The following is a 25,727-nucleotide window of genomic DNA, read 5'->3' as shown; positions in this document are numbered from 1 at the left end:
CACATAGCATGAGAGCATAGATCTTCTGTATATCTCTCTCTCTCTCTCCTCTCCTCTTCTCTCTCTCTCTCTCTCTCCCTCTCTCTCTCTCTCTCTCCTCTCTCTCTCTCTCTCCTCTCTCTCTCTCTCCTCTCTCTCCTCTCTCTCCTCTCTTTCTCTCTCTCTCTCCCCCTCTCTTTCACACACACACACACACACACACACACACACACACACACTATGATCTTCCACCTATTTTCTTCTAACACTATGTCCAGAGAACCTGATACATTATTCTGGAATCTGAGGGCAGCTGTACTCACACAAGCATATACCCAACTTACCGATACCCAAACATAGACATATACTATCACATAGTTAAAAAATAAATCTTTTGGGGCTGGTGAGATGGCTCAGCAGGTAAGAGCACTGACTGCTCTTCCAAAGGTCCTGAGTTCAAATCCCAGCAACCACATGGTGGTTCACAACCACCCGTAATGAGATCTGACACCCTCTTCTGGTGCATCTGAAGACCACTAAGATATACTTATTTTTAATAATAAATAAATCTTTGGACTGGAGAGAGCAGGGTTGACTGGAGTGAGCAGAGATCCTAAATTCAATTCCCAGCAACCAGATAAGGCTTATAACTATCTGTACAGCTACAGTGTGTACTCATATACATTAAGTAAATAAATAAGTAAATAAATAAATAAATAAATAAATCTTTTAAAAAGATTTTTTAAAAAATAATCTTTTAAAATTCTGTCTTATATAGAGATTATCATATGGTTGCACCAGAAAAGGAGCATCTTGCGCCAAATCAACATGTTTTTTGATGTTTTCAGGGGTGTAGGTTTGTAGCTATGAAGTAAAAAAAAAAAAAAAAAATGGTAGCTGTGTGAGATAATATGTTAATTATCTTGATTTGGCCAATCATTTGACTAGGTGTATCTATAACAAAACAATGTGGTATAGCCTAAATACAAGTCTGTCAACAATGCCTTGAATAATGGGGTGGTTTAATTTGGGGGAGCTAAAATGCAAGCATACTGTCTCCCTTTGCTTCTGTTTATTGTATAGTAAAGGGATAGAAAGTCAAAATCAGATTTTTAGAAACTTTTAATGTATTTATTGATAATTGTATGGAGAGGAATGTGAGGTATATATTTGTGTGAGTGGAGCCACGGGACAATTGGCCAGAATTGATTCTTTTGTTTTAACTACATGGGTCCCTGGGATCAAACTGAAGTTAACAGGTTTGGTGTCAAGTATGCCTATTTACTGAGCCATCTCACCAGCACTCAAGATCTCCTCTTTTGTATTCTTTTCTTTAGCCTCAAAAATATTTCCCCAGATGATGCCTACGAGAAATTGTGCCTCATTTTTAATGGTTATAAAACCATCTCACATCTGATCCTGCAAGGTGGCAACCTGGACAGCATGCATCACTCACTGTGTGAGGTTCTGAAAAATCCAGCCTGCAACCTGAAGTTTCTCAGGTCTGTCTCTTCATTCCCTAAAAGTCTGGTCATATAAAGCTATCTTGGATCTTTCTATATAGCAAACCTAAGTTAGAGGGAATTTTTTCTTATTTTTTAATTAATTATTTTATTTATTTACATCCCAAATGTTGCCCCCTCCCAGAGTTCTTCACCCCATCCTTCCCACACCCAGGCACGCCCCTTTCCTGGGCATCAAGTCTCTAGAGGATTAGGCATATCATTTCCCACTAAGGCCAGACAAAGCAGCCCTCTGCTACATGTGTGCTGGGGGCCACAGACCAGCCCATGTATGATCTTTGGTTGATGGCTTTATCTCTGGGATCTCCCAGGGGTCCATGTTAGTTGGCACTGTTGGTCTTCCTATGGAGTTGTTATCCACTTCAGCTTCTTCAATCCTTCCCCTAACTCTTCCTTAGGGGTTCCCAACTTCAGCCCAACGATTGGCTGCAAGTATCTGCATCTGTCTCAGTCAGTTCCTGGTAGAGCCTTTCAGAGGACAGCCATGCTAGACCCCTGTCTGCAAGCACAACATAGTGCTTGTAATACTGTCAGGGTTTGGTGCCTGCCCATGGGATGGATTCCCAGTTGGGCCAGTCACTGGTTGGCCATTCCTTCAGTCTCTGCTCTGTTTTTGTCCATGGATTTCTTTTAGACAGGAACAATTCTGGATCAAAAAAATTTTGAAGGTGGCTTGATGTCCCCATCCCTCCACTGGGGGTCCCTGTCTAACTACTGGAGGTGGTCTCTTCAGGTTCCTTCTCCCTACTACTTGGTATTCCAGCCAAGATCACCCCCATTGAGATCAGGGAACCTCTCCCATCTTCTGTCACTGAGACTTTCTAGAGGTTTCCCCCACACCCACACCCACCAGCCCCATATTTCCATTCATTCTCCTGGACCTCTGGACCTCTGGGCCTCATTTCTGTCTCTTGCCATACCTAATAAGATTGCTTATGCTGAGAGAGAGACAGAGACAGAGACAGAGAGCCAGACAGACAGACAGAGACAGAGAGACAGAGAACACTAACATTCAGAGTACATAGACTAGAAGATAGAAAAATAATTCAGTCTTTACCTTCCCTGAACTCTGAACAACCTAAACAACTATATATGGCAATCCTGTGACCAAGAAACTACTAGAGTTTAAGTAACAGCTCTGTTTGGTCATTTTCTTGTGGTTGTTGTAGCTATACTTCTTGGGTTATCATTCAACATAAGCTTGAAGACCCCTTCTTCCCAGCAAAGGTGCTCCAGACCATCAGTTAAGCCCTTCCCTGGCTTCACTTTTGACTGGGATATCAGCTGTTGGGAAGTTCTCTACTGCTTATCCCTCCACCCACATCCTGTGGTTCATAGGTCCTAACATAACCACATTTGAACCAGCAGCAGTAGCAGGGACACAATGTGAGGCCACAAACCATCCTATGTATTTCCAGATATGTGATATTCACCCATTTCTCTAGGTCCTCTTGTCAATAAAGAGGGGATAACATACAATCTATAAGGACTAGGTCATGAGATAAGTTGTAACTCATGTGAATACTATCCATGGAAAGTGACTGTTTTTTTTCCTTTTCCTGAGAGAATTATCTGGGAGACAAAGTGTATAACTTGAGTATTTGAGACTCAATTCCACTTTAAATGACTAAGCTAGTGCCCAAAATGAAAGGAAATTTCATGTAAGCTCAATGTATGTAATGTTTGGAAGTAATTAGCAGTGCACATTGTACCTGATACCTTGATTTAATTTAGTTACATAGTTACAGTGTAACTCTGAGAAGTTCTTCGTGATCTTTAGCACATCTTAGCTGTGTGACATATGTCTACATGTCATTCTGTGTGGGTATGGACTTAAAACATTCAATGTTAAGATACAATTATTTCCAACATAAGATTGGAGATAATAAAAATCTATCACTTGCCTGTAGTCATTGGACTGAGGAGACTGAAGCAAGAGGGCTGAAACTTAAAGATCCACATAGTGAAACCCAGTCACACAAATAATATATATGAATCTGGGTTTGGTGGTGCATACTTTTGATCCAAGAACTTGGGAGACAGAAGCAGGGAGATCCAAAGGCTAGCCTGGTATACATAATGAGTTTGGAGTCAGTCATGATATACAGATAAACCCTTTCTCAAAACTATATATATATATATATATATATATATATATATATATATATATATATATATATATATATATATATATTCATAAATTTATGGCAGTACAATTAGCAATACATGTATGCACATGGGTATGGGGCTATCCTTGAGGAATGGGCAACCTATCAGTGGTCACAACACCAAAGAAAAAGTGACTCTCCCTCCCCAAGCTGGCACTGATGATATCTCTTCAACTAAGGGTGGGGCTAAAAGAGAACATGAATTTGGAGTGGAAATCTGTTGAGTTGGCAGTAGAAATTAGGACAGGATGTGAATAAGATATATATCTGTATGAAATATTAAAAGAAGAAAATTAACTTGAGACGGGATATCTCTATGTAGTTCTGACTGGCCTGGAACATACTGTGTAGACCATTACTAGCCTGTACCCTACAGAGATCTGCCTGCCTCTACCTCTTGAATGCTGTATTGAAGGTATGCATGATCAAAATTTATGTAGGAGAGAATGAAGCTTGGTAAACCTAGGCAATTTAGACCATGTTTTTGTACTCAACAATGTAAGGAGAACACAAATGGCCAAAGAGTATAAACATTGTGTCTGATCAGTTAGGAAGTATTCCTACAATAGGTAACAAAACTCAAAAGTTTGTCTGTTGGAAGTTCATCCAAGGAGAAAAAACTTGATCAGAAAAAATATGGACCCTTCAATTAGCTGCAGTCAGTTTCTGCTATCTCTTTGTAGGCCTGATTTGATGTTTTCTATATCTTTCAATTACTTCTCTTAGTTTGGCTTGCTATATACTTATTAAACCCATTCACAACGGCAAGAATAGCTATCCTACCTACAACATTCTTTGGACCATTAGGAACATACTTGTTATCATTTCTTCCACAGCCTGGGATCTTGTTCTACTGCTGCTCAGAAATGGGATGACTTCTTCCCAGTCCTGAAAGTCAATCAATCCCTGATATTTCTGGATCTCACAGACAACAGTCTCTTGGACAAAAGTGCTAAGCTCCTATGTAATATTTGGAAGGAACCAAAGTGCATACTGCAGAGGGTATCGTAAGTATGTCCTTTCTTCCTATGGAACATCGCTTTGGACACTGAGCTATAGACAGAAGAGATATGGTTGCCTTCACACTTACACGGCCACCCATATTGTTGTGGGATACACTTAAATCCAACATAAATCCAACAAAACTCCACTAGTCAATGCAGATGACAAAAATTTATTGTAATTAGGGCCATAGAACAGACTCAGAAGCTAAACTGTGACCCTGAAGAGAAGTTGCACAGCATATTTAAAGTATGAGACCACAAAGTGAGAAGCAGTGGGGTGTACTATATGTAGCATTGTCCAGTCATATTTTGACATAAGGGGTTGATCAAGTTAGGATTAAATTCCTGGACTTGGGAACATGAATTTAGTTTGACCCTGCCAGCAAGATGGAGAAGTTGCCCTTGAGTTGTCTGGACTCAGTCAAGTACTTCCTTATAATAAAAGCCATTTAGCTATTGAAAAGTCCCCAGCTACCCTAGGGCCTGGGACCTTGAATTTAGTTTCTCCCTGTGATTAAATGGAATCTGAAAATGAAATGGTAGTACCTAAAATATGTCTCTTTGTTCCCAACACTATGAGCCCCACTCATGCATGCAGACACCTGCTTCTGAGATTTTGACTGTGCATCACTCGTTTTGCTCTTCTCTCTCTTTGCTGAGAATTTCATGCATGTGTATGTCTATGTGTCACTTGATAAAACTCATCCCCCATCTTCTCTCCTCTGAGTTCCCTCCATCCCGTCTTCACCATTCCCTCCCAACTTCACATGCTTTTTGCATAAACCCACTGAGTCTACATACTGTACATAGGAGTAAGACAATCTAACGGAGCATGGGTCACCTCTCGGCAGACACATCCTGAAGAAAATTTGACTCTTCCTACCCCAGAAACCATCACCTGCCAAGCTCCTCAGTGTGAGACCCCACCCCCATCCCTGCTAGATTTTAGCTGGCTTAGCTTTAGGAAGTCTTAGATTGCTTTCCTAAATCTAAATCTCTTGTGTGATCATGACAGTGTAGTGGAAATCAACAAGAACTTGAGTTTATTTTCTGGAGGCAGCTAGAAATGCCCTCTCCTGACTTAGTAGATATATGTTGTTGTTGTTGTTGTTGTTGTTGTTGTTGTTGTTGTTGTTGTTGTTGTTTTGGCTTGGTTTGGGGTTTTTGTTTTAGGTGGGAATTTATAATACTTTTATACATGTGCACCATGCATACTGGCATTCTTTCCTCCACCTTCCATTCTACCTTTCCAAAAAATCTCTCTCATTTATACCTATTCATCTTATTTTATGACCCACCAAGATAACCAGGGTCATGTGTGAGACTGTGGGTTTATAGCTATGTGTTGAACCCTGATAGGCTCAGCAGAGGAGACACAACTAAGTATAGACTTCTACTAAAGTCTATTCATAGACAAGTTGAATTGGGTGGGGCCCTGTGAACCTCTCCCCTTCCTGGACTTATTGTTGGTCAAGCCAGTCCTACTTGGTCCAGCTGTGTGCTTTATCCACAGGTTGGAGAACTGTCAGCTCACTGAAGCCTGCTGCAAGGACCTCTCTTCCGTTTTGATGGTCAGCCGAACTCTGACACACCTCAGCCTGGCCAACAATAAACTTGGGGATAACGGAGTGAAAAACCTGTGTGAAAGCATAAGCTGCACGGAGTGCAATCTACAGACCCTGGTGTAAGTCTTCTCTGCCTGCAGGAGGCATTGCAGCTATGTGTGTCTGTGTAAGTGTGTTTGTGTGTGTGTTTGTGTGTGTGTGTGTGTGTGTATGTGTGTGTGTGAGAGAGAGAGACAGATAGAGAGATAGAGAGACAGAGAGACAGATAGACAGATAGAGAGACAGAGAGATAGAGAGAGAGACAGAGACAGAGAGAGACAGAGAGAGACAGAGAGAGACAGAGAGAGACAGAGAGAGACAGAGAGAAGACAGAGAGAGACAGAGAGAGACAGAGAGAGACAGAGAGAGACAGAGAGAGACAGAGAGAGACAGAGAGAGACAGAGAGAGACAGAGACAGAGAGACAGAGACAGAGAGACATGAAAGGAATTCATGATTTTCTTTTTTTTTCCATTTTTTATTAGGTATTTAACTCATTTACATTTCCAATGCTATACCAAAAGTCCCCCATATCCACCCACCCCCACTCCCCTGCCCACCCACTCCCCCTTTTTGGCCCTGGTGTTCCCCTGTACTGGGGCATATAAAGTTTGCAAGTCCAATGGGCCTCTCTTTCCAGTGATGGCCGACTAGGCCATCTTTTGATATATATGCAGCTAGAGTCAAGAGCTCCGGGGTACTGGTTAGTTCATAATGTTGTTCCACCTATAGGGTTGCAGATCCCTTTAGCTCCTTGGCTACTTTCTCTAGCTCCTCCATTGGGAGCCCTATGATCCATCCATTAGCTGACTGTGAGCATCCACTTCTGTGTTTGCTAGGCTCCGGCATAGTCTCACAAGAGGAATTCATGATTTTCTTAACTACCGTAAACACTATGCTAAGATCTTCCACGTGCATGATAGAATATGAGAATGGCATTGGCTGGGGATGCACCCCAGTGGTAATGGTTATGTATAGCATAAGTAAAACCCTGGCTTCAGTATTTCCACCATTATAGAATATGTGATGTTAATATTCTATAGGTGAATCGAGAAGAAGATCTGGTTTCCAGATCTGACTTCCGTTTCGGTTTTGGTTTTGGTTGAGATGGTGTCTTATGTATCCCAGGCTAGCCTAGAATTCACTGTGAACCAGACTTTGAACTCTCCTGATCCTCCTCCTACCAAGTACCTAGATTAGAAGGATGTACCACCATACCTGGACTTTTCTTCTTACTTCTGCTTTTAATTTTTTTGTAAAGTATGACCGTTTGGGTCCAATTAGTACTACTGACACGAACTCAGGTGTGGGATCATCCACTTGGGGGAAGGACAACCTACCAGTAAGCACCTCCCAAAGAATGGTGACTCTACCTCCTCCAGCAGTCACCAACTACTAATAGTTTGTAGTAGTGAGAGAAGGTTCTCAGAAACCCTCCCTCATATGTGTAGTATTTTTGCCTGACTTGGTCTTCTGGAGATAAGCATGGATGCTGTGACTTCATGTGTGCTGCGGCATGTCATGTCCAGAAGACACTATTTCCATAAGTGCTCCCACCCTCACAGCACTCCTCCCCACCCTCACATCACTCCTCCTCACCCTCACAGAACTCCTCCCTCCCCACCCTCACATCACTCCTCCCTCCCCACCCTCACAGCATGCCTCCCTCCCCACCCTCACACAACTCCTCTCTCTCCACCCTCACACCACTCCTCCACATCCACACAGCTCTTACATTGTTTCTGTCCTTTTCTAAGATAGTGTTGCCCAGGCTGACTTTATATTCAAAACAATCCTCCTGTTTCAGACTCCCAAGTGCTGTGCCACCAAGCCCAACCTAACATCCTCTCCAAGTCTGTGTTTTTAGCACTGTGTAACATAAAGTTTACACGGTTAGAGGTGGAATCAACTTGTCAACAAAATCAATATGACCCTAGTTTTTATCCTGGAATCTGTAGGACCCATTATAATTTTTAACATAATTTTTTGAGATTAAAATGAATTACAATACTTTTCCCTTCCATTTCTTCCCTCCAAACTTTACCATATATCCCTCCCTATTCTCCTTCAAATTTATGGCCTCTTCTCACTAATTGTTACTGCATGCACATATGTATATACATACACACATATATGTATCCTGTTGATACCATATAATGTTATTTGTAGGTATGTGTTCAGGGCTGATCACTTGGCACTGGTCCCTGAGGATAGACCATCTCTATTTCTCCCAGCTCTCCTCAGTTGCCTATTGTTATTTGTGTAGTGTTGAGGCATCATGGACTTTTCCCTATCCAGTTTTACCTGTTAATTAATATCACCCTTATTTTTTCAGCTCATGTTTGGGCAGACATGTTGGTGAGACTTTATGAGTGTAGCTTGTGACAGTACTAGGAGATACAATTTCATAGTAAACTTCCTGACCCTCTGGCTCTGTTGGTCTTTCCACCCCCTCTTCTGCAATCTTCCCTGACCCTCAGGTACAGGAGTTTTTGAAGATACATCCATTGAAACTGGGCTCCAAAACTCTACAGCTTCATTGGTTGTGATGTTCTGCAGTGGTCTCTTACTGTTGCAAAGAGAAGTTTTGTAGCATTAGTTTCTACAAAGTAATGGGGCTGTACTGCAGAGATTGTGTTTAGCATTGACATTGCTATACTGGGTAACAGAGCATCACTGCCAACATTTAAACACTGGCTCTGTTGGGATGAGGGTCACCAGTATAGTTTTTTCTCATTTACATCCTATTACTGTAATAAACACTGAGACAAGAAGCAGCTTGGTGAGGGAAGGGATTGTTTCGTGGTACATCTTGTAGTCCATCATGGATGGAAGCTAAAACAAGACCTGGATGCAGGATTTGATGTAGAAGCCATAGAAGGAGTTCTGCTTACTAGATAGTTCACTTTGCTTTTTGATACAACCCAGTACCAACTGCCCAGGAATGACACCACCTACAATGGCTGGGGCATTCCCACATCAAATATTAATTTAAAAAACAGCCTTACAGACTTGCCTACAAGACAATCTTTTTTTTTTCAATTAGGTATTTTCTTCATTTAAATTTCAAATGTTATCCCAAAACTCCCCCAGACCCTCACCGCCACCCCCTTACCCACCGACTCCTACTTTTTGGCCCTGGCATTCCCCTGTACTGAGGCATATAAAGTTTGCAAGACCAATGGGCCTCTCTCTTTTTTTAATATATTTTTATTATGTATTTTCCTCAATTACATTTCCAATGCTATCCCAAAAGTCCCCCATACCCTCCATCCCCCACTACCCTACCCACCCATTCCCACTTTTTGGCCCTGGCGTTGCCCTGAACTGGGACATAAAAAGTTTGCATGTCCAATGGACCTCTCTTTCCAGTGATGGACGACTAGGCCATTTTTGATACATATGCAGCTACAGTCAAGAGCTCTGGGGTACTGGTTAGTTCATAATGTTGCACCAACAGGGTTGCAGATCTCTTTAGCTCCTTGGATACTTTCTCTAGCTACTCCATTAGGGGCCCTGTGATCCATCCAATAGCTGACTGTGAGCATCCACTTATGTGTATGCTAGGCCCTGGCATAGTCTCACAAGAGACAGCTATATCAGGGTCCTTTCAGCAAACGCTTGCTAGTGTATGGAATGGTATCATCATTTGGAGGCTAATTATGGGATGGATCCCTGGATATGGCAGTCTCTAGATGGTCCATCCTTTTGTCTCAGCTCCAAACTTTGTCTCTGTAACTCCTTCCATGGGTGATTGTTTCCAATTCTAAGAAGGGGCAAAGTGTCCACACTTTGGTCTTCATTCTTCATCAGTTTCATGTGTTTTGCAAAATGTATCTTATATCTAAGGTATACTAAATTTCTGGGATAATATCCACTTATCACTGAGTACATATCATTTGAGTTCTTTTGTGATTGTGTTACCTCACTCAGGATGATGCCCTCAAGGTCCAACCATTTGCCTAGGAATTTCATGAATTCATTCTTTTTAATAGCTGAGTAGTACTCCATTGTGTAAATGTACCACATTTTTTGTATCCATTCCTCTGTTGAGGGGCATCTGGGTTCTTTCCAGCTTCTGGCTATTATAAATAAGGCTGCTATGAACATAGTGGAGCATGTGTCCTTCTTACCGGTTGGGACATCTTCTGGATATATGCCCAGGAGAGGTATTGCGGGATCCTCAGATAGGACAATGTCCAATTTTCTGAGGAACTGCCAGACTGATTTCCAGAGTGGTTGTACAAGATTGCAATCCCACCAACAATGGAGGAGTGTTCCTCTTTCTCCACATCCTCGCCAGCATCTGCTGTCACTTAAATTTTTGATCTTAGCCATTCTGACTGGAATGAGATGGAAACTCAGGGTTGTTTTGATTTGCATTTTTCTGATGATTAAGGATGCTGAACATTTTTTCAGGTACTTATCTGCCATTCGGTATTCCTCAGGTGAGAATTCTTTGTTCAGGTTTGAGCCCCAATTTTTAATGGGGTTATTTGATTTTCTGGAGTCCACCTTCTTGAGTTCTTTATATATATTGGATATTAGTCCCCTATCTGATTTAGGATAGGTAAAGATCATTTCCCAATCTGTTGGTGGCCTTTTTGTCTTATTGACAGTGTCTTTTGCCTTGCAGAAGCTTTGCAATTTCATGAGGTCCCATTTGTCAATTCTCGAACTTACAGCACAAGCCATTGCTGTTCTATTCAGGAATTTTTCCCCTGTGTCCATATCTTCGAGGCTTTTCCCCACTTTCTCCTCTATAAGTTTCTCCTCTATAAGTTTCAGTGTCTCTGGTTTTATGTGGAGTTCCTTGATCCACTTAGATTTGACCTTAGTACAAGGAGATAGGAATGGATCAATTTGCATTCTTCTACATGATAACTGCCAGTTGTGTTAGTACCATTTGTTGAAAATGCTGTCTTTATTCCACTGGATGGTTTTAGCTCCCTTGTCAAAGATCAAGTAACCATAGGTGTGTGGGTTCATTTCTGGGTCTCCAGTTCTATTCCATTGGTCTACTTGTCTGTCTCTATACCAGTACCATGCAGTTTTTATCACAATTGCTCTGTAGTAAAGCTTTAGGTCAGGCATGGTAATTCCACCAGAGGTTCTTTTATCCTTGAAAAGAGTTTTTGCTATCCTAGGTTTTTTGTTATTCCAGATGAATTTGCAGATTGCCTTTCTAATTCGTCGAAGAATTAAGTTGGAATTTTGATGAGGATTGCATTGAATCTGTAGATTGCTTTTGGCAAAATAGCCATTTTTACAATGTTGATCCTACCAATCCATGAGCATGGGAGATCTTTCCATCTTCTGAGATCTTCTTTAATTTCTTTCTTCAGAGACTTGAAGTTCTTATCATACAGATCATTCACTTCCTTAGTTAGAGTCACGCCAAGATATTTTATATTATTTGTGACTATTGAGAAGGGTGTTGTTTCCCTAATTTCTTTCTCAGCCTGTTTATTCTTTGTGTAGAGAAAGGCCATTAACTTGTTTGAGTTAATTTTATATCCAGCTACTGCACTGAAGCTTTTTATCAGGTTTAGGAGTTCTCTGGTGAAATTTTTAGGGTCACTTATATACACTATCATATCATATGCAAAACGTGATATTTTGACTTCATCTTTTCCAATTTGTATCCCCTTGATCTTCTTTTGTTGTCTAATTGCTCTGGCTAGGACTTCAAGTACTATGTTGAATAGGTAGGGAGAAAGTGGGCAGCCTTGTCAAGACCTTGATTTTAGTAGGATTGCTTCCAGCTTCTCATCATTTACTTTGATGTTGCTACTGGTTTGCTGTAGATTGCTTTTATCATGTTTAGGTATCGGCCTTTAATTCCTGATCTTTCCAAGACTTTTATCATGAATGGGTGTTGAATCTTGCCGAATGCTTTTTCCCTATCTAACAAGACGATCATGTGGATTTTGTCTTTGAGTTTGTTTATATAATGGATTACGTTGATGGATTTTCGTATATTAAACCATCCCTGCATCCCCGGAATAAAACCTACTTGGTCAGAATGAATGATTGCTTTAATGTGTTCTTGGATTCGGTTAGCGAGAATTTTATTGAGTATTTTCGCATGGATATTCATAAGGGAAGGTGGTCTGAAGTTCTCTATCTTTGATGGATATTTCTGTGGTTTAGGTATCAGAGTAATTGAGGCTTCATAGAATGAGTTGGGTAGAGTACCTTCTACTTCTGTTTTGTGGAATAGTTTGTGCAGAACTGGAATTGTATCTTCTTTGAAGGTCTGATAGAACTCTGCACTAAACCCATCTGGTCCTGGGCTTTTTTTGGTTGGGAGACTATTAATGACTGTTTCTATTTCTTTAGGGGATATAGGACTGTTTAGATCGTTAACTTGATCCTGATTTAACTTTGGTACCTGGTATCTGTCTAGAAATTTGTCCATTTCATCCAGGTTTTCCAGTTTTGTTGAGTATAGCCTTTTGTAGAAGGATCTGATGGTGTTTTGGATTTCTTCAGGATCTGTTGTTATGTCTCCCTTTTCATTTCTGATTTTGTTAATTAAGATGCTGTCCCTGTGCCCTCTAGAAAGTCTAGCTAAGGTTTTATCTTTCTTGTTGATTTTCTCAAAGAACTAACTCCTCGTTTGGTTAATTCTTTGAATAGTTCTTGTTTCCACTTTGTTGATTTCACCCCTGAGTTTGATTATTTCCTGCCATCTACTCCTCTTGGGTGAATTTGCTTCCTTTTTTTCTAGGGCTTTTAGATGTGTCGTCAAGCTGCTAGTGTGTGCTCTCTCTAGTTTCTTTTTGGAGGCACTCAGAGCTATGAGTTTCCCTCTTACAAATGCTTTCATTGTGTCCCATAGGTTTGGGTATTTTGTGGCTTCATTTTCATTAAACTCTAAAAAGTCTTTAATTTCTTTCTTTATTCCTTCCTTGACCAAGTTATTGTTGAGGTGAATGTTGTTCGGTTTCCACATGAATGTTGGCTTTCTATTAATTATGTTGTTATTGAAGATCAGCCTTAGTCCATGGTGATCTGATAGGATGCCTGGAACAATTTCAATATTTTTGTATCTGTTGAGGTCTGTTTTGTGACCAAATATATGGTCAATTTTGGAGGTTGTACCATAAGGTGCTGAGAAGAAGGTATATCCTTTTGTTTTTGGATAAATGTTCTGTAGCTATCTGTTAAATCCATTTGTTTCATAACTTCTATTAGTTTCACTGTGTCCCTGTTTAGTTTCTGTTTCCATGATCTGTCCACTGATGAAAGTGGTGTGTTGAAGTCTTCCACTGTTATTGCGTGAGGTGTAATGTTTGCTTTGAGTTTTACTAAAGTTTCTTTAATGAATGTGGCTGCCCTTGAATTTGGAGCATAGATATTCAGAATTGAGAGTTCCTCTTAGAAGATTTTACCTTTGAGTATGAAGTGCCCCTCCTTGTCTTTTTTGATAACTTTGGGTAGGAAGTCGATTTTTTATTTTTTTTGGTATTAGAATGGCTACTCCAGCTTGTTTCTTCAGACCATGTGCTTGGAAAATTGTGTTCCAGCCTTTCATTCTGAGGTATTGTCTGTCTCTTTCCCTGAGATGGGTTTCCTGTCAGCAGCAAAATGTTGGGTCCCCTACAAGACAATCTTATGGAGGTACTTTCTGTATTGAGGTTTCTTATTCACAATGACTCTAGCTTCTTTTAAGTTGACCAAAAAGTAAATAGTGAAATTTGTATATAAAGTCTGGAGTTCCTTCCTCAACACCATGAAAAACAAAGGATGGAGGAGGGAAGAAGTAAAGGAAGGAAGAAGTGTAGCTGTCAGCTTTTCCTATGTTTTTTTAACCTTTGTAATAATGTTAAACATCCAAGGTCTGATAACTACTTGGTTATTTAAATGTGATGAAATACTGAGCTCATGGCTAGAAGTAGATGGAAGGAATAAACTCCCCAATAATATACTACATAAGTATCCAACCAAACACAGAAGTCCAAAGCCATGAAGTCCCTATCCACCTAACTAGCCATACCTTGAACTGGCAGTCTAATTATATTAGAAGGCACTATTATCAGTACAGGCAGGATGACACATACCTGTAAAATTAACATTTGGAAATCAAAGGCAGGAGGATCATAGCCTAAGCTACAGAGTGAGACCCTGATCTCTCCCAAAAAAATCACCACAGAAAACTCACTACCTTCTAAGATCACCAAACACAGCCATGAAGTAATTATCAGCATTTATGAAGCACCTACTATGTACAGGCACTATGCCAGGAGCTGATCTATGCCCTATCCATAAAGTACTACCAATTTAATGGTTTCTCTGTTGGGGGATAAGAGTTGCATTTACTTCTGAGCATAAGTAAAGATGGTTGGAAACTGAATCCATTAAATCTTGTGTCCTCTTCATTCTCCTCTAGGATCTTTGCCCTCATCTAGCCACATGTAGCTTTCTTGGTTGACATTAGCAGGCATGAGGTTTCTTTTCATACCAATTAATTTTATTTACTCATTTCTTTGAGAATTTCGTATATGTATTCAATGTATTTTAATCGTAATTCACTCCTTTCCAACTTCCCTATGGGAAGGAAGAATTTTTGAGAAACCTATTCTATGATTTCATTCCAACATCACTTATCATAATATCTCTAAGCTTGACTGAAACCAATGGCTTGAGGTAGAAGGTAGTGGTTTGGATGCATCATCCCAGAATGGACTAAGGTGTTTATTTGTTGCTGGTTTTTGTCCCTGTGCATGTGATTTTCCAGGCTGTGGTCCTGTAACATCACCAACGCTGGTTGCCACTATCTCTCAAAGATGCTCAAACAAACACTGAGCCTGAAACACTTGGATCTGGGGCTAAATCGCATCGGAACCAAAGGAGCAAAGTTTCTGTGTGAGGCTTTGAAGAACCCCAAGAGTAAATTGAAAAGTCTGTGGTGAGTTGTGCCTTTTTGGACTGTAATCTCTATCTCAAAGGAGCTTTCAAGTGTAGCAGACCCTTTCAGAAGCAATATGGGGAAGTCCTGAGTCAAGTGAGTCAAGTTTTGTATCCCATTTTTTTCTAGTATTTGCGTCTATAGCTGGTACATAGAGATCAGTAGGACAACAGGAAGGGGGTTGATTCTTTCTTCCCACCACAAGAGATCTAGAGTTCAAGGCCAGGTTGGCAGGCTTGGCAGCAAGGGCCTTTACCCACTGATCTGCCTCTCTAGCCCCAAGTTGAGTGTTCTTTTAAATCATCAGGCAAAGGGCTGTAGAGATACTGGCCCAGCACTTAAGATCTCTTTGTTGCACACAAAGAACATAAATATTGTTCCCAAGTTCAAATCAAGTGTCTCCAAATTGACTGTAACCAACAGTTCTAGGGACTCTGCTTACTTCTTACCTCATTGGCCATACAGACATGTGTGTAAAGTTTACTTTTGTTTATTTGTTTGCTTGCTTTTCTAAATGCTCTGTTTCTTTCATTCTCACTACATTCTCTGAGGTGAGACAAACATTTCACAGATAAAGAAGTCCTAGGATGTGAACGAGAGAAGGGGACTCATGTCTTCAGTTTTTCCACCAGTTACAGTCATCTTCTATCAATAGCATACCGGTCACCATCAATCACCATGTGGGGCTTGATAAACTACACTTTCCAGCTGTCTTCTCACCTAGGCATAGCACTGCTGTTTCCACAGACCAATTATCCACAGGTTAGAGGCAAGGAATTGGAACGCAGAGCACAGCTTCAACATCCCTGATGTGCTGAAGTTATTCTTCACCAGGTTTAGGCTGTTCAGGTTCGGGTTTCAAGACAGGGCCGATGACATTGCCTCACAGTGGTTGGAAGTGAACTCACATGCTCCCAACCCAAGTCTCCCCTGGGAGCCGCTACTTTGCTTCAGTCCCTCTAACAGAGTTATAACTCCTTTGTCACCCAGGGCAGTGTTACCAAGCCTTTGAAGTGCTTGGTTGTTGTGATCATACAACAGGTCCTGGCAGCAGTTCTCCATGAGCGGGCAGTCCACTAGTTCCAGTTCTTGAAGGTAACAAGTGGGCTCCTTTAAAGCTTCACACAGTAGCTTCATTGCACTATTCTGTACAGAGGTCATGGTCAGGCACAGGTGTGTCAGCTTTCTGTTGTTTGTAAGTATCAATGCCAGGAAGTCTTAGGCATTATCTATAATATTGCAGCAATTCAGTATCAGCCACTGGAGAGTACATTCTGGATTCCTCATGAACTGATGTTGTTTGACAGGCTCAGGTGAGTCGAGTTCTGGTTGCTGAAAAGGGCTGATGCCAGAAGGTTGCAGCTGCAGGTGTGAGGTCACAGCTGTCCGGTATCAGCTTCTGCAGTGGACACATTGAACTACTCAAGACATTCCCAAATGATATCATGCTCTTTACTGCCACCTTATTTTTGGCCAGGCTGAGGCACTTTAGACTGGTGGTTGAAAGTATTAGCATGGAGATCATCTCCTAACCAGTGAGGGTTAACTCCCAGGAATCCAACCCCAGAGTCTCCAGGGAGCAGCTTGGATGTTTCAGCACATCACAGGCTAACTTGATGTCATCATCCTTCATGGGAGTGTTCCCTAGATCAAAAAAGTTTAAGTTCTGATTGCTAACAAGGAGCATCCAAAGATATTTCAGGCCAGACACTACATCTGCACTCTTAAATATCAGCTTCTGTGTACTGCAGGACAGATTCCTCAGCTTGAGGCACAGTATCTTCACAGCCCATTTGTTCAGGATGCTGTCACTCAAGTCCAGCTCCTTCAAGTTTGGGTGGGTGCTGAACACAGAGCAGAAGGCTCCCCACCACTCCATGAGGAGGGGCTTACATTGTGTCTCCTGAAGAGCAACAACAGGACACAGCTCAAGAGTATTATCCACTGAGAAGACATCTCTGATATCCACCCTGATTGTCTTCAGGTTCTGACAGTGCTGGAGACAATAGGAAGGTACCATCAAGTCCATCTCCTGGTTAATCAGAAGCCACACTTCTTAGAAGTGGTTGAAAGCCATGTGAACAAACTCTATATCTTGAGACTCAGATAGTAGAAGGCATCCAGGATGTCTATCAGGCTGGTGCCCTTGACCTACTGACCTATCAGAGAGACCCAGTGTTGGAGCTTCTGCTTGACAGTCAGAGTCACAGGACATTCAAACAGAACCTCCAGAATCTTCAAGATATCCTTGTGCATGAGGCCAAATAAGAAATGATTCATGCTGAGGAGGTGAGTGTTGACTCTCTTTACCTCCATGATGCTTTTTTGGTTTTTAATGAAGGAAAAAAATACTGATTTCATTCCCCCAACCATTCTAAAACATAAGTCAGCAAAGAAATTCTGAAGGCTGAGATAGAAGAAAATATAACACTGCTCACTGCTGTGGCCAACCTGGAGAAGGATGTTCATATGAAAGAGGGCTGAGATCTCAGCTGACACCCTGCACAAACTCATTAGGGTAATTTGCTCTTCCTGACTGAGAGCGCTCTTGGAAGGCTTTCTCAAGGTGAACTGGTGGAACACCAATGTAGCATACAAACTGGTGAGAGTCTGGCAGGGTATGGTGAATCTCTTTCCCAGCTTCTGTAGCTATAGAGCCTCACAAACCATTGAGCATACAGAGGGATCCTGGCACTGGTCAAATAGCTGGTGATTTTCTATCATAGAATGGAAGACTTGCATTCTCTGATAGCCATCAAAGATGTTCTCGAAGACCAGGTGAGATCTCTTTTATGCAGATAATCCTTCAACCAGTATATAGAGAGGGGGGCACCACGTTGACTTGGACTTTTCTCAGCCTGTGGTTCTGGTGGTAATGATGAGAAAGGACTGGGGTAGGAGGAACTTCCTCAGGAGGCTGTACATCAGGATGTATATGGGCTGTTCATCCTTCCAGTCTCTGGAGAGTGTCATATCATCAGGTTGGAGGACAGAGCCCATATCATCCAAACCATCTATAACAAACAGGAGTCTTTCTGGTTGGAACATGATCTTTGTCACTGCAGCCTAGGAGTCTAGCCACTCCTTGGCAATCAGCTATGCCAAACTGCTCTTTTCTGTCCACTTTCTTTCTCTAATGGAGGAGGAGGAGGAGGAAGAGGGGGAGAAGGGGAAGAAGAAGATGGAGAAGAAGATGAAGGAGAAGAAGATGAAGGAGAAGGAGAAGAAGGAGAAGAAGATGATAAAGAAGGAGAAGATGAAGGAGAAGGAGGAGACGGAGAAGGAGGCGACGGAGAAGGAGACGGAGACGACAACATTGGACATGTCTTGGTAGAGTTCACCCTGTGCCCAGCTCAGAGCAATACTTCTGGCCAAGCTGACTTCCAAACTCATGGTCTTCCGTGTAGGATAATGGTGTGAGGCCTGAAAGTTTTCTGGTATGGTTTAAAAGCATCAGGTGATACTTTCATCTCTGGGCTGTCATAGTGTAGATCCAAACTGGTGTTGAATTTAGCTATCACATGGGCCTTGTTGTCTGTAGGTTACCTTGTTCATATGCTTTTGTCAGTGCATCTTCTTTCTCAGCTTATAAGGCTTCTGATGTCTCTTCCCAGTCTGGTCCTTGGTCTTTCAGGATCGCTTTACTGTCTTTTTCTGGAGGACTCATTGTGCTTTCTGATGTCTATTCCTGCGCTGATCCTTGGTGCCCCACATATAAAATTTCTTTTTTAAAAAGTTTAGCTAGTAAACTTTATATGCGCCAGTACAGGGGAATGCCAAGGCCAAGAAGTCGGAATGGGTGGTTAGAAGCAGTGCCAGGGGAGGGTATAAGGGACTTTCAGGATAGCATCTGAAATGTAAGTGAAGAAAATATCTAATGAAAATTGAAAAAAAAAAAAGAAATACAAGGAAAAAAAGGTTAGCTAGTGGATGTGATTGCTTGCTGTTCAATTATGAGACTGGGGGTCATATTCCCAGCATCAACATAAAAAAGCCAAGTGTGATGGTACATGCCTACAATGTCAGCACTGGGAAAGGAGGGACTGGGGCTTCTCTGGAACTCAATGGGCAGCCATTCTACCCAAATTACAAATCCCAGGTTCATAGAGAAGACATCTCAAAATATGAGATGGAGAATGCTGAAAACAGTATCAAGCCCCTGGCCTCCACACACAGTGGCACACATGTACATTCACACATGAACACATATACATTTAAACAAACAGGGTATACAGATGTCCTCTGAAAAAAATTTAACGATAAGATGAATCAAGCCAAGCAGAAGCACTCATTGCTGCCCAACTCCCAAGATTTATAGAAATAAGAGTTGTACATTATACCTATCATCATGTTGTATACTCTGCATATAAACTTTATCAGATATTTTGAAGCAGATTTTACTACATAGTCCAGGGTGCCCTAAAATTTGCAATCTTCTAGTCCAGGTTCCTGAGACCTAGGTTAAGAGGTGGGTGTCACTATGTAACCTAGCTTTTCAATTAAATACTTTAACATAAAACATGTTATCTTATGTTTGTAACACATGTTAGTATGCTATATTTGCAGTCTTCCATATCTACTTTTCTATTTTGTAATAGAAATGCTTGTGATCTTTCAAAATTTTAGCACCCAAGCAATACCACAGGATAACTGAAACAGAATCCCTGGAGTGCAATCCAGATACCAGTATCTTTGGCGGTGAGGGGACAAGAAAAAAATCTTAAACTGGGAGTGATGGTGCATGACTAGCATCCCATCTCTCAGGAGGATGAGGCAGGAGGATTGAGGGGTCACTGCCAGACTTGCCTACATAGAAAGATTCAGTCTCAAAAATAAAACCACACTTATGCATAAGACAGGATATTGTAATAGATGAGGCCTGGAGCTCACTATCTTCCTCCCTCAGCCTATCAAGTGCCCGAGTGACACCAGGCCTGGTTGACTCCATAGTGTGGCTATTATCAAAATTCTTGCAGTCAGGCATCAGGATTTTTAGTATACCTTTTAATTCTAATGTTTGCTAGTATGTCTGAATCATACATTAAAACGGAGTCATTGGAAAACAGGATGAGGTGTAGCCAGGCAGTGGTGGTGCATGCCTTTAATCCCAGCACTTGGTAGGCAGAGGCAGGTGGATTTCTGAGTGCAAGGCCAGCCTGGTCTACAGAGTGAGTTCCAGAACAGCCAGGACTATACAGAGAAACCCTGTCTTGGAAAAAAAAAACAAAAATAAAAACAAACAAAACAAAACAAAACAAAAAACCAAATAGGATGAGGTGTGTCTGCTGAAAACATGGCATGAAAACATTTTGTCATGAATTAAAGGAAACCTAGCATTATTGCCACATGGAGTTCATCCAACAGCATGGACTAAACTTAGCCCATGACCTGAGATGATCTTGATATCCCATATATGTGACCCTGCATATATGTCATCATGTATGTGCCCATCACTTGATCACTTCTGCAGCCTCTCCTCTGCCTCCTGCACACTCGGCAACCCCAGCTTCTTCCTGTGTTGAACATATCCATTTTCCTGTTTCCCTAGAGTTAATTGAGATCTGAGTTCAAAATGGAATGGGTCTTTCTCCCCTACCTAAAAACTTAGTATAAACTGTCCCTCTGAGCAGATTATTCCTCACTTTGTGTGTGATCTTCTATCCATTCTTTTTCCAAAGTCCAGTCTATTCTGAAATCTTGGAACCTTCTTCCAGTTATATAAAATTTGTACCTATACCTGGTCAAACATAGCAACATCTAGGTGCATGTGTTGACTTTACACGGGTCTGTATTCAGACATCTTTGTTTCAACTGTGGGTTTTCTTCTCAAACTTTATTTAAATGTTTACCATACTTATTTATTTCGTGGTGGAGGGAGAGTTAGAGCATTCCAAAACATGGGTGTGTTCTCTCCTTCTACCATGTGAATCCCAAGGATCGAACTCAGGTCATCAGAGTTAACCTTTATCCACCACTCATCTCACAATATGTCATCAAATTTTCCCCATGTATCCCAAGCTAGCTTCAAATTCTCTATATAGCAGAAGAGGACTTTTGACTCCTGGTCCTCCCAAGTGCTGGGACAACTGACAAACCCCTCCATGCCCCATGTTATGTAGATGTTGTGATTGTGTGCATCACATCTGTGTAGCCTGCTCAACTTGATACTACTTCACATAATACCTGTAAGCCAACATCAGGCCTTTGTGTGAGCCCTTTCTCTGTCTGGAGATCTGCTCCAGATATCTGCTGTTCTTTCTCTTCATTCTCTCATGGCACCCCCAGATACTCCTTTCCTTTTATAATCTTTGCTTGTGCATGTAATATACTACACAGTACACTATTTTTGTTTTCCTTGAGGGAAGAAATTTCTGTTGCTCATTTGTTTAGCCCTTATACCCCATGTGCCTGTCATACAACATGATACCCATAGAATTGGCTAAATTAATTAACTGCTTCTTAAATTTGTAACTTTATTCTATGAGATTTGCATATATGTATACCATGTATTTTGATCCATTCCTCCACTACCCTTGAGTCTTTCTGGGACTGCCTAATCCATCTTCCTCCCAACTTCATGTTTTCTTGTTGTTGTTATCAATATTAGTATTGATCAGTCCACTTAGTCCAGTGAATACTAATCATATGCACATAGGTGTGGGAACATGGGCAACCTACCATGTCTTCATCTCCAAAGTGACTCTTCCTCTGTCAACTGACAATAGCTCCCCAGTAAGGACTGGAGCCTCTGGAGCCCTGCCCTCATCTATGCTGACATTTTGTTTAGCTTAGTCTGTATAGGTCTCCTGCAGGTAACTACAGTTGCTGTGAGTTCTTGTGTGTGACAGTTAGTCCATGTCCATATGATAGTGTCTCACATGGCTCTTCTCCATGCTCCAGCTCTTAGACTATCCACCTCCTCTTTATTTTATTTTATTTTATTTTATTTTATTTTATTTTTTATTTGTTTTTTTGAGACGGGGTTTCTCTGTATAGCCCTGGCTGTCCTGGAACTCACTCTGTAGACCAGGCTGGCCTCGAACTCAGAAATCCACCTGCCTCTGCCTCTTGAGTGCTGGGATTAAAGGCATGCACCACCATGCCCGGCTTATCCACCCCCTCTTACAAGATGTTTTCCTGAGCCTTGAAAGGAGAGAGGGTGAAGACGACCCTTTATGGCTAAGCAGCACTTCATTTATTCTTAACACTGTGATCAGTTATAAGATTCTTTATTAACCACAGTTCTAAAAAAAGAAAAGGAAGCTTTTTTGACTAAACTTGAAAACAACACAGATTATAGTTATAAATATTTCTCAGTTTGACAGTGTGTGGCCATCTAGAGAAATGGCATCCAGTTCCCCCATGAGAAAACTTTCAATCCTGTTTACAGTACCATGTAACATCCTTTCCAACACTCAAATCCGAGCAGAAACGTGTTGGTAACCCCTATAACTGCTATGCCCCTACTGTACAAGCAAGCACAACTTGTCTAGAAGGTATTAGAGTATACAGGATCCAGTACTAGATAAGACTTAATGAGTTAAGTTTTGTGTTTTGTCTGCAAGGCTGTGTGGATGCTCCATCACTCCACTGAACTGCCAAGACTTCTCTGAGACTCTTAGAAGCAACAAGAGCCTGAACACTCTAGACCTGTCTCAGAACGTCCTGGGAACTGATGCCATAAAGACATTCTGTGAAGCCTTGAAACTTCAGATTTGCCCCCTGCAAATGCTTAGGTGTGATCCCACTATTTCCGATTTCACAGTGTTTCATACATGGAGGTTTTGGTGGTGGTGAGACACGTGATGCCCCAGCATGGTTCACTGTTGACATCAGTCGCTGGCAATCAGACACATCCACTGGCATTTAGTCAGCAAATCTTTTAATTTTTCAAGACAGGGTTTCTCTGTATAGCCTTGGATCTCACTTTGTAGACCAAGTCAACCTCAAACTCAGAAATCTGCCTGCCTCTGCCTACCAAATGCTGGGATTAAAGGTGCATATCGCCACGTCCAGTGGTCACCAAACAAGCACTGGTGGGTAAACAGAATCATAAAGAGAATGCACAGGAGACCAAGAAGCCACAATTGTTAGACACTGGTCTATTAGGGTAAACAAACTGCAAGTCTAACATGGTGTCCAAAAAAGTGGGAGCCTGGTGTGAGGGCTCAGGCCTGTTTTCTGGACCTTGGCAAGTTGAGATAAGATTGCCATACATGGGCTCACATGGGGAGTCTCAAGCATTCCTATACTCTTGCATGAGATGCTCTCTCAAAATGACGCAAATAAAAATGTGGCTGGGGAGATAGATTACTTAATAAAGTGCCTGTTACTCATACGTGAGAACCCCAGAATACACATAAGTGTGTGAAGGGATAAGTCTGTAATCCCAGCTTTGGGAAGGCAAAAATTAGGCAGATTCCCCAAAACTTGACATACAGCTTAATATAGCAAATCGATGAGCCCCAGTTTCACACACCCTGATTCAAAATATAATGACTGAAGGATTCATGACTCTGCAGTGTCTGTATGACTATGGATATCTTTTTTTCCATATTAAATCAACATGCAGGGCTGTGTGTGTGGCTCAGTTGATAGTGTAGTTGCCTAGTGTGTACCTTGAGTTTGATCCTAAGGACTGCATAAAACTGGCTGTGATGGCAAACTTGAAAGGTGGAGGTGGAAACACAGAGGGGCTGGATGTAGACCCCTGCACAGAGGTAGTGGATGTGTGGCTTTGTCTTCATGCAGGTTCCCCACAGGTGGAGTATGGGCTGTCCCTGACTCTGTTGCCTATCTGTGGATTCTGTCCCCCTAACTGGGCTGCCTTGTCTGGCCTCAGTGAGAGAGGATGTTCCTAGTCCTGTGTGACATGATGTGCCAGGAGGAGAGGATACCCAGGGAGGGTCTCCCTGTTCTCAGGGGAGGAGAAATGAGATTTTTTGAGCAAGAACTGGGAGAGGTGGGGCTAATATTGGGGTGTAAAGTGAATAAGTAATAAAAAAATGTTGAGGTGGAAAAGATGAAAAATTCAAGGCCATCAATATCTACATAATGAATTTGGGGCTAGCATAGGCTACATGAGACCCAATAGGCTGGGGTTGGGAAGTTAGTAAAATTCTTGCTATGTTAACATGAAGACCTTAGTTTGGATCATCAGTACCCACCTAAAAGCTAGGCATGGCCATACAGGTCTATAACACCACTAGTTAGAGACAGAGTCAGAAAGATTCTGGCAGCTTACTAGCTAACCCAGTTCAAAATGGTAAGTTCAGGGTGTGTGAGCAACCCTGTCTCAAAAATGAAGGTGGTTGGGAATGAGCAGATTGCTAGAGGTTAAAAGAACATACTTGCTGTTCTTGCAGAGGGCCCAGGTTTGTCTTCAGCACCTGTAAAGTGGCTCACAACCATCTGTAGCTCCAGCTCCAGGGATCCAGTGCCATCTTCTGATTCCCCAATAGGAATGTCGGGCATGAAAGTGGAGCACATACATACAAAGCACTAATGAAATAAGTTGAAAATGGGTATGATGGCTGAGAGACATCCCTGTGGCAACCTCTGGCTTCTATATACAGCCACAGGGGTGTATTCCACCAACACACGCATGGGCACACATGCATATACCATATACCAAAATAAGATTTAAAATATGCAAGTCCATTTTGTAGTGCAGTACTAAAGGGACCCATAAGACATTTAAGGCATGCGAGAAGTTTACATGGATTTTTCTCAAAAAACAAACCATTTTTCTCCTCTGGTTGCAACCTAGATTGAAATTTGATGAAGCTAAACCTAGTATCCAGAACCTGATCCAAGAGATGAAGGTGAGCCATCCACAACTGAGAATCAGCAGTGACCAAGTGGATCTTAAGAATCCTCCTCTTCCTCATTTCATTTTTTGAGGCCATTCTTCTCCAAAAGATGTGGGTGAAGACTCTCTGGGCACCCTCTCTGATTTATTGGCATCTGAGATAAATGTCCTTATCCTTCCCAGATCTATGTATAAAACTCACAAATGTCATTAAACAGGAATAAATGTAAAACATTCGTATCACTGGTATATTGGGGAATAAAAGGGAAAACATGCATGATGAACTGTGTTTACTAATGAGTCCCCACAAAATTCAGAGAAAATCTTAGGGTAACATGTAACACTATTCCTGAGCAGTGCTAACCACACATGCCAGATTGGGCACCAGTGACAGACCAAAGTATGGACACCACAAAAATCCAATTTGGTAAACCAGAGATTTTTTTTTAGGATTAGTTCCAGAAGCAGCGATGACTCAAAGGCAGCCACATCACCAAAGCCCACCCCAGCATGGGCAATGACTCAAGAAAGCTGACAACTTGGGGCATGCTGCACAACTTGCAGGCCATTGGACAGGTTGGAGAGGTTCTGCCAGGCAGCTGGGGCCAGTCTGGTCTGAGTGTCTCTCAGCATCCTCACTATTCTATATGCTTGGGGAATAACAGGCCTAGTATACCTGTCTCAGTCACCGAGTTGGTTCCTTCCTGAGTTAAAGGGTCTGCCCT

General features: G+C 41.7%; 1 protein-coding gene and 1 pseudogene across 1 annotated transcript in view; one reads left to right on the top strand and one right to left on the bottom strand.

The window, feature by feature from the left end:
* The window catches only part of Nlrp2 (NLR family, pyrin domain containing 2), a 52,489-nt gene extending 27,207 nt beyond the window's left edge, over positions 1–25,282 (top strand). The window contains exons 7-12 of the mRNA NM_177690.3: positions 1,317–1,481; positions 4,507–4,677; positions 6,188–6,358; positions 15,021–15,191; positions 22,757–22,927; positions 24,961–25,282. Of these exons, the coding sequence (NP_808358.2) occupies positions 1,317–1,481; positions 4,507–4,677; positions 6,188–6,358; positions 15,021–15,191; positions 22,757–22,927; positions 24,961–25,093 (982 nt within the window). The 3' untranslated portion in view covers positions 25,094–25,282. The remainder of the gene's footprint in view (positions 1–1,316; positions 1,482–4,506; positions 4,678–6,187; positions 6,359–15,020; positions 15,192–22,756; positions 22,928–24,960) is intronic.
* Gm18757 (predicted gene, 18757) lies at positions 15,695–18,891 on the bottom strand (annotated as a pseudogene).
* Positions 25,283–25,727: the final 445 nt, after the last annotated feature.

Source organism: Mus musculus, chromosome 7 (genome assembly GCF_000001635.26).
Source record: "Mus musculus strain C57BL/6J chromosome 7, GRCm38.p6 C57BL/6J".
In the NCBI taxonomy this organism is placed as follows: domain Eukaryota; kingdom Metazoa; phylum Chordata; class Mammalia; order Rodentia; family Muridae; genus Mus; species Mus musculus.
The sequence above is the reverse complement of the archived record's forward strand: the minus strand, read 5'-3'. Positions and strand labels throughout refer to the sequence as shown.